This window comes from Petaurus breviceps, unplaced genomic scaffold (genome assembly GCF_028583685.1).
Source record: "Petaurus breviceps papuanus isolate PSGF00001 unplaced genomic scaffold, PetGlider_PUasm1.0 185, whole genome shotgun sequence".
In the NCBI taxonomy this organism is placed as follows: Eukaryota; Metazoa; Chordata; class Mammalia; order Diprotodontia; family Petauridae; genus Petaurus; species Petaurus breviceps.
The window spans coordinates 19,924,541-19,933,696 of record NW_027185797.1 but is presented as its reverse complement, the minus strand read 5'-3'; the positions used below and the strand labels follow the sequence as shown (position 1 = coordinate 19,933,696).

General features: G+C 37.8%; 1 protein-coding gene across 8 annotated transcripts in view; it reads left to right on the top strand.

Annotated features, from left to right (window-relative positions):
- The window catches only part of AZI2 (5-azacytidine induced 2), a 43,912-nt gene extending 34,930 nt beyond the window's left edge, over positions 1 to 8,982 (top strand). For 6 of the 8 annotated variants that reach the window (XM_069088544.1, XM_069088536.1, XM_069088538.1 and 3 more), the window contains 3 exons: positions 2,428 to 2,546; positions 4,376 to 4,429; positions 6,767 to 8,982. In XM_069088544.1, coding sequence (XP_068944645.1) covers positions 2,428 to 2,546; positions 4,376 to 4,429; positions 6,767 to 7,167 — 574 coding nt within the window. In that variant the 3' untranslated portion in view covers positions 7,168 to 8,982. Of the gene's footprint in view, positions 1 to 2,427; positions 2,547 to 4,332; positions 4,430 to 6,766 lie in introns of all 8 variants that reach the window. The other 2 variants (XM_069088545.1, XM_069088542.1) reach the window with 2 other exon arrangements.
- The last annotated feature ends 174 nt before the right edge of the window (positions 8,983 to 9,156 follow it).

Here is a 9,156-nt window from a genome sequence, read left to right as displayed (position 1 = left end):
TAATTGTTTTCATTCATTGATAACATTCATAAATGCAAGGATCTGACCATTCAGATTTGATGTGTCATTTACAATTTTTCATAAAAAAAATGTTTATAAGAGGTACTCGCCATCTGAAAGTACAAAGCACAAAGAAGATAAGCTCTTGCTCTCTACCTCTTTATTTCTCCCACTCTCCCTTGGATAGTGTGATGGGTTTTGAACCTACAACACTTGGTTCACATCCAGCCTCTGCATCTAGTCCCTTTCTTCTCTCTGAACTTCATTTTCTTTATTTTTGAAATGGGTTTGCTAAGGCCTGCAGTACCTAGCTCCCTGTGATGTTCTCAAGTTCAGTAACAGGAACCTCTGCAGAGTGCTATGCTTGCCCTCAAGCATTTGGGTAAATGGTATCATTCTTTGGCCTCTTGTCTAGGAAAAGCTGGATCCTCTCTCTCAGACCATCTGTACTGTAATGCCAAGGAAAGGCAACTTCCCAAGGTTCAGAATACCAGCATAGGTGCTCTCCGTTTTATTCAGTGACAAACCAAGAACAGAGAAGATCAAAACATGACATCATTCAAAATACAGCATTTACTAAGCGTGATTAAATAATCTCCAAGGACTACCCCACCCCAGGACCTTCCAATCATTCAATCAATTACAAAGTCCCTGTTCTAAATTCTACTCCACCCCTAGGCTATACCTTCATTTAGTTCACCACAAAGCCCCTCTTCTCAAATGGAGATTAGTTTCCAAACATAAGTAAAGTACCTTCATTTGTCAATCAGAGCACCTAAAGGTCAAAAGTTCCCCACCCCTGGATCTCAACTGAATCTACCCCAGAGTTACATCAAGTTTAAACACAGCACTTAATACCCAAATGGAGGTCTTTTCTTCATCTTGACAGAGGCAAGTTCTCAGCAATCTTAGTTCCTGGGGAGACAAGGCTTAGCAAGGCCATAAGATACATTGCCAGTCCCTTCATGAATTCATCCTCTGTCTGTAGAACAGTCCTAGAACCCCTGAACACATTAGCAAAGCCCTCTCCCAGGATTTCTGTAAACATACAACAAGAAAATCCTTCTTCAGGGCTTCTGAACCAACAGAAAGGTTCCCAGACCCCTGCAACAACAGCACTGTCCTTCACCAGTGGACAGTATTCACTCTGTCTGCAGGACAGTCTCCAGACCGCTGCAACAACAGCACTGTCCTTCACCAGTGGACAGTATTCACTCTCTGTCTGCAGGACAGTCTCAGGGCTTCTTAACCAAAAGCCAGGTTCCAGGACTTCTTCAACAACAGGACTGTCTTTCACCAGTGGACAAATCTGGCAAAACAACATCAAAACAGACAGACAAAGTACCAGCAAAACAGCCATGTCTCCTCAGTCCTTGGCAGCTCAGGGGGCAGGTCTCAAAAGTCCAGGGCAATTCAAAGCAGCCACCAGCAATTCTCTTAGCCTCTCTCTCTCCACGAGGTGCTGCTTCCAAAAAGATCTTCTGCCTCTCTCTTGTCTCTCCAAATCTATGTCACCAGCTCCTCCCAGTTCAGGACTTTCTTTTCACATCAACAAGTCCATCCCACAGGTGGGATTAACAAGCTCTGGGTTTTAACACAATCAATTTGAAAACCAAGCCAATACAGGGGAATCTTTAATTGCCATTACTATCACACCATCATAGTCAGCAAGATCAGGTCAGTTAGTCAGACATGCAACAATTTTAATACCTTAGATGTAAATATGTTTTACTTTGGCTTGGGTAGGTAGTAGATGAGTCCAAGCGTCAGATATGTCTAATTTGGATTCATAGTTTCAAGATTCTAAAAGATAAATGGCAAATTCTGAATGTTGGTTTATTTTTTTTTACTAAACTGCAGTAATAATTTATAGGTGGTACTGTAATAATTCACTAAATTCTTTTGAAAGTGAACAGTTTATATTTTCTGCATTTACATTTTTGCTTGTTAGCATAAATTAGAATAATATGTTTCCTTTTTTTTTTTTTTAAAGAATTTGGGTTTAATAAATTTGCCAAAGTTTACACGGACATTTTTTTTTGTGTGAGTGTTAAGTATCTGAGGCCGGAACTGATCCCAGGTCCTCCCAACTCCAGGGCAGGCGCTCTTACTCATTGCGCCACCTAGCCACCCCTGTCTGTTTCCTTTTTAATGATACAGTGAATGTACTTAAGGTCCTAAGAAGAAATTAAACTTATGACGTGTATATGATTTCTTACTCTCTTCATTCTATAATACATGTTCCTTTTTCGTCTTTCTTTAATCTTGGTTTTGTTAAGTTAGTTTATATTTAGACGTGAATTTTGACAGGGAAGTGATTATGTTCAAATCTACTTCTAGATTTTTATCTTTAAGGCTGAAGGACTACCTGGAAAGGGATCTCAAAAGGAGCAGTGACCATTATGTTTTTTAAAATCTATATTTCAGTGACAACATGCAACATGCCTACTGGGAACTCAAGAGAGAAATGTCGAATTTGCATCTTGTGACTCAAGTGCAAGCTGAACTACTAAGAAAATTTAAAACTCCATCTACAATCAAGAAAGGCAAGTCATCACCAGAAACCTGATTGTAGCCATTGTGTTTGAAGAGCAGCTCGCTAACTTATCTTTCCAAAATCTTACGATTTGAAGATGATAAACCAGAGAGAATAACGTGTTTTCGGGCTGCTTACTCTCTGCTTTGGCTGTAGTAGACTCATAGTGGTCAGCTTCACATCTAAAGGTGTCGCTGATGTGTTTTTTCTTTCGTTCTATATTCTTTCCCCTTGTGGCTTTTTTCTCTGCCAAGTGTTGCTTATGTGTATAAGGCTGAGGTGTTAGGTTGACTCTGTTTAACCTTTTACCACAACTTCTTCACATAAGAACAAAAGAAAGCACCCAGACTCGTGTTTTCTGAAGTCCTTGGTAGGCATACAATATGCCAAGTAACAGTCTTCTCGATTTTTTAAAATAAAACCTTTTTTGGACTTTTTTTTTCTGTTTACTTTGTGAAACACAAGAAGTTCTAAAGTGTCTTTGCACACAGCAACATTATTGCTTAGAAGACAAAATACTGACACATTAAAATTGGTATACTTTTATTTACCTTCTCTTGATACAAAAATTGCTCTAACTTTATGTTTTGTCTCTAATATCCTGCTCATTGACTTACCTTTTAGGATTTTGCACCCTCAGATTGGTAACAGTCCCAAGTTTATTGACTAGGGTTTTTTTCCCCTTTTTAATCATAAAGATATTCTTTAACAGCTATAAATCTTATTCTTTTAAATGTAGTTTTTAAAAAATATACTTTTTGTAAAACCCTGAGTTGAATTACTTTGTAAAGAGAATTACTTTATAAAGAGAAGAATCTTTTTATAAGGTCACCTCCTAACTATTCTAATTTATAAATTGAGAGTTTTGCATGTCCTGTTTTTCTTAAAACACAGCTAAACTACATTTTTAGCACAATTCTCTTTATAGGAGTTTTATGGAATTACATGTGATATTTTTTTACATATATATAATTTTATTAAGTCAAAGTGAGGAAAGACAAGGATCTAAAAAGGAATAAAAAGCCTTTTATCCTGAAGTGGCAGAAATTTGACTCTTACATTGAATGTTTCATAATTCATGCCAGGACAAATTATTTAATATCCTTAAGACTCAGTTTTCTCATCTGTAAAATGGAGAGTGTAAGGCTTGCATTTCCTACCTCACAAGGTTGTTATGAAAAAGACACTTTTAAACTTTAAAATATTATGGAATTATTATCATTATCATCTTATGGGATTGTGATAATCTTCATTGGCTGGCCAAGATAATTTAGTAAGCAAGGAAGTTACAATTCATTGTATGTTTGGATCTTCCCTGGACTTTAGAATAGTCGGTCTGATTCTTTTAAGTGGGAAATGAGTGAGGAATTCTAATTCTTTTTTTTTTATTTTTTTTTTAAGCAATTGGGGTTAAGTAACTTGCTCAAGGTTACACGGCCAGTTATTTCTGGGTGTGATGCTGAGTATCTGAGCCCAGATTCGATCCCCAGGTCATCCCGACGCTAGGGTCAGTGCTCTTACCCGCTGAGCCACCTGGCCGCCCCAGGAATTCTAATTCTTATAAGAAAAATTAGTAATCCATTTAGAAAAGTACACTTGGCTGTTTTCTTGGGTTGAACTGTGTTTAATGGAAAACTGGGGACTATTTCTGTCTATTGCTACTTAGATCAGTAGATGGGCTTTTCCAGCTTTGGGGGGGAGGATTGTGGGGAGGGGAGGGAGAAGGTGTTTCCTTCAGAAATACCACTGGATGATCCTGTGACTTCTCATAAGTAATATCATTTCTGGTGCTTAAGGCCATGTATTTTCCAAGGCTGATTTTCTCAAGTGTGAATGCAGGCTCAAGGGAAGTATTCCCATCCACTGAACATGCTGCTAGGAGCCGAAGCAGAGGTAAGACTTGCATAGGTCTTTCCCCTGCTGCCATGTTGAACCTGATGTTGAGCAGCGCTGTGTCCAACCCTGCCCCCCCACCCGTCCTGTGTACTTGATCTGATTTATAATGCACTTCTTGCTTCTTTCCACATTACATCATATAGAGCTTTTGCTGTGTATGACATTCTTTTTGAACTAATCTAATATCTACCCTGTAGTTTGGAACTAAATGGAGAGATACCACCGTGCTGTTTCTATGACACTGGCTGTGTGCTATGCAAATATTTGACTTTTGATTTAAAAGAAACAGAGATAGCTATTACTCACCAGCAGAATTTGGGTCTGTTACTTGGTGTGTGCTAAGAAGAAATGGACCATGTTGGCAGGTTAAATTGTTCATATCCATGAAGATGTGTAGACCCAGTTCAGAGTCCCCTGCTTCACATTTCCATCTGAAATTGGAACCTCTGAAAAACTGAATTGGCCTCCCTTATGTCTTAATATGTGTGCATGCCCAAAGTTGAGGAGTTTTTGAACTTTAAGTGGAGAGGTGTGTCAGAGCCTTCCTGAGCTAATCTCACACTGCTGAGCTCTTTTCCTATTAAATTGCAGATTATAACCAGTTACATCTTCTGTTGGTTGTGCTAGAGCTGAGTTCCCTGATAAGGACTGAATTTATTATGTTGTGAGAATTTTTATGGGAGCTTTAATTGCTTTTTAGATTGAAAATACATAGAAATCTAGATAATTGTTACTGGCTTATGTACATTTGAACTTCAAGTACACTGAACTGAGTGACCATTTATTTTTATAAGCGGGAAACATAACTTCACCAAAATCCTGTTCAGATTCCTCATTGTGGTGCAGAGGTGAGCCTGGTCTCTGAAAATCTATACCAGCTGACTGTGAGCCCTGGCAGACCCTGCCAAGGCAGAGAGATTTCATTTACTGGCTCAGTGAGGGCAGAAAGCCTTGGGAATGCATTCACTCTGGACTGGTGTACTTTTCAGCTATGGTAACTTTCTAAAGTACTTTGAATTACAAATGGGTTATGATTAGTGTTGATGGAGGAGTCACACAAAAAAATCAGTGTGATTTTATTATTTTGAAATGTTGAAACTAAAATTGTACAAGTTATAGGAAAATAATGTATAGTACACACTAAGGCCAAAAGCAAAATAGGTCTTTCTGCTTAATTTTTCTTTTTTATGCCACAATATTTTCTTACGTAGGGTAGCTAAAGGAGATCCCAGCATCAGGAAAACTGAAATCTGCATTTCATCAATTTTAAATTTATAACAATTTGAACATGAATTTCTATTATTTATTGAAATCAGAGATTAGTAATTTAGGAGTTTTATATTTTGTCATTATACAAGCACTTATTTGTAAATTTTTCCACAGATTTCCCTTCTTATTTAGTGTGTTTGTTATATCTGTTGACTCTCTGGTATTTTATTATAATGAATATTTTTTTTTAAAGCAATTAGGGTTAAGTAACTTGCTCGAGGTTACATGGCCAGTTATTTTGTGTGGGTGCTGAGTATCTGAGGCCAGAACCGATTCCAGGTCTCCCGATGCCAGGGCTGACGCTCTTACTGCGCCACCTGGCTGCCCCATGAATATTTCTTTAAAAAAACATTCTTAGAGATTTCACAAATTTGTACAGACTGTTCCTATACTCTAAATTAGTTAGGTTTTACTGTACTTGTTTTGGATTGAGAGTTTTTTGGTTTTTTTTTTTAATATGGACTTCTGTTGCAATTACTGAATATATGCCCATACAGTAGTTATTATTTTGAAATTCTATGTAAGAAGCTCAAGGACTTTTAGATAATTCCTCTGAAAGTAAAAAAAAAACAAACCCAAATTCAATTGAGACACTTCACTATTCAACATTTGTGGTCATTCATTCTACTTGAGGATAGATTTGCTAAACAAAGGAACAGTGTGAACCAAATTCCACAGGAAACATTTCACGGGAAGGGAACCTCAGTACCCAAGGACATATAGAGAGGGAATGTGCTCATAAGTGAAGCTCTTTCCCTTGTGTGTTGTGTGTTTCTATTAGAATGAAGTTTTGTAAAGAAAGTTCTGAGTTCTATGTCTGTAGATCTCACAAGAGCCCTTCAGGAGGGAAGGCTGCTAGTCCCCAGCTCCTGCCAAGTGGCCTGCTCAGTCCAGTCCTCTGCTTTGTCTCCAAGTGATGCTGGGATGATCCCAGGGCTCTTGACCCAAAAACCATACTCTTCTTTCAGTGTTTCATACTTGAAAGTAATTACTTCATTGAGTAATTCTAAAATTCATACTGGTCCCTCCCATTCATCTAATGGCTGACTTGTCTTCCTTTTGCAGCTTGTGCCCCAGTGCAGTGTGTTGAAGACCTAGTGAAGGACTGCACAAAATTACATTTGACGTCTTTAACTGCAACCTACAAAAGACACTCTCCTCTTTCACCAAATGGCAAAGCTCTCTGTAGTGCCATGGGTTCTCCTCTGTCTGGAGACACAAAGATTTTATTGGAGAGAGCAAGTCTCCAGTCTTGGGCAGATAACGAGAGAGTCCTCCCTAGTGGTGGTACAAACTTTCAAGAACAGAATTCCTATGGCAGAAATTCTTTAGAAGACAATTCATGGGTATTCCCGAGCCCCCCAAAGTCCAGTGAGACAGCATTTGGGGAAAGTAAAAGTAAAACACCTTCCCCCAACCTACATCACCTGGATCAGCATAATCCAAACTGCCTTTACAAGAATTAATTCAAAAGAGACTTGTGGTCACCTTGGGAAGAGCCGTCTGGCATCGGAAGCTATGAGAGAAATACATGCAAGGAACTGATTCCCTTGTGGCTTAGTGTTCTGTGACTGTCCTCGATTTCAAAGTACATTTGGATCTGTACTTACTGTCCAGCAGTTGTATAGTTAGGTTTGGTTTTTTTCAGTATAGACTAAAACAACTGTGCTAACCAGCTCTATTTTAGCTAAGTATAGACACATGCCTACCTAATAAATTACAGGAATTCTCTTAGTGTTTTTAAAAGACAACTTGACCTTTGATTACAGTTGCTGTAGATTTAGGCATCTCAGGTAAAGAAAAATGACAGGAACTAAGTTTTTGAGCTTGAGTTCAGAAATATAGACACAGGCTTTGTAAGGTGTCCAGATCATAAATATATTCACTCTCAAGAATAATAGAAAGGTTGATGGAGTTTTGGTTCAAATCACGTAAATTACAAAAAACAAACAAATCCTACCTAGGGGAGCAAGCAGCTAGTACAATGTATTTCAATTCGTATTGGTCTTTTTATGAACACACATAGACTGTGGAATTATTGGGATGGAATAATTGTTCTATGGATGGTCCATTTTTGTATGCTATTTTAGTTCAGATTTTCAGAATTTAAATCACTTTTTTGGCCCAGTGATGCTTGTTACCAAAGTACTCAAATGGCCGCTATTAATTTTGTGTGATTTTAATTCTGTTTACAGCCCAGACCGCTCAATCATTGGAACTGGCCCCGTTCAATAGCTCCCTGGAGCATTCAATTTAAAAGTCTTTTTTTCTGAAGCTAAAAAAAAAAATCGGAAAAATTTTTTTGTGTGAAAACTTTATATTACTAACTGGGTGATAGATGGAGTCAGCCAGAAAAGGTTTTACAATTTTAGACATATCAGTATGTTAAGATGTCCATGTGAGTATTCAGATGTTTTAAACTGTCCCTAAGTGACCACACTAGCTGCCTTTTCTTTAGTAAAGCAGTTTAATTTTAAAATGGCAATACAGTAACCTCATGGAGAAAATTGCAAATTTAGTGAAGGATCATTAATTTGCTAAGGAATTTTTGTGGGGTTGCCAGAGTTTTGCAGGAGCAAAATGAACCGAACAGTTTACAAGTATGGAAGAAACAGCTGGCCTTCCAGGGAGCTTTATGGTAACGATTGTGTATCTGTTACTTGTAACTGATGCCATCCAGACATTTCCTGGGGTAGAGACCTTTTTGCCTTGGGATCTTGAGTGTTTCACATAGAATGCCTTTTTTTTTTCCCTCTTCAGTATTAGGCAGTTTGGTGTTATTTAAACTCAAAAGAATTCCTCAAACCTCCTGCTGTATTACTGAACAGCATACATAAACAAGACCAGATATTGTTTGTATCTTTCTATTATCTTACTCACGTATACTGGCTTGTCTGTGATTAATGGAAATGGTGTCAGATGCTGGAATTTATTCTGACCAATGAACACAGCTGACTCAAGGGAGTACAATCTCTTGCAAAGTAATAGAACAAACCCAATATGCATAAAACAAATACAAGTCACTAGGCTTTAGCTGATAGAACCAACTACCTGTGTAATAACAAAGTGGCAGAAACTATTTCTCATGTGGCTGCATAGACTGTATATTATGTCTGATCTCTAATGTAGCTTTACTGGTATTGCTTTTCCTTAACCAAAATGGAGTCTTTTTTTCTTTTTAAAAGTTAGTAAATTGGGAGAGACACTGGCTTGGATAACATTCTGAACTATACAAAGATGAAATCATATTGTTTGATTTAAATAAATTATTTTTATTTGAATATGACTGAATGTGAGATCCTGTATGTTCCATTGCCCTTGACATGTCCCTTCATCCTTCTCTCCCTCCTTTTTGGGCTATTTGATAATGTTTTCTAAGCACAATAACATATTTCTCATGTTGGTTTTTTATACCAGTATCCTCTGGCATTGGGAAAACTGCTTTTCTCTGCTAA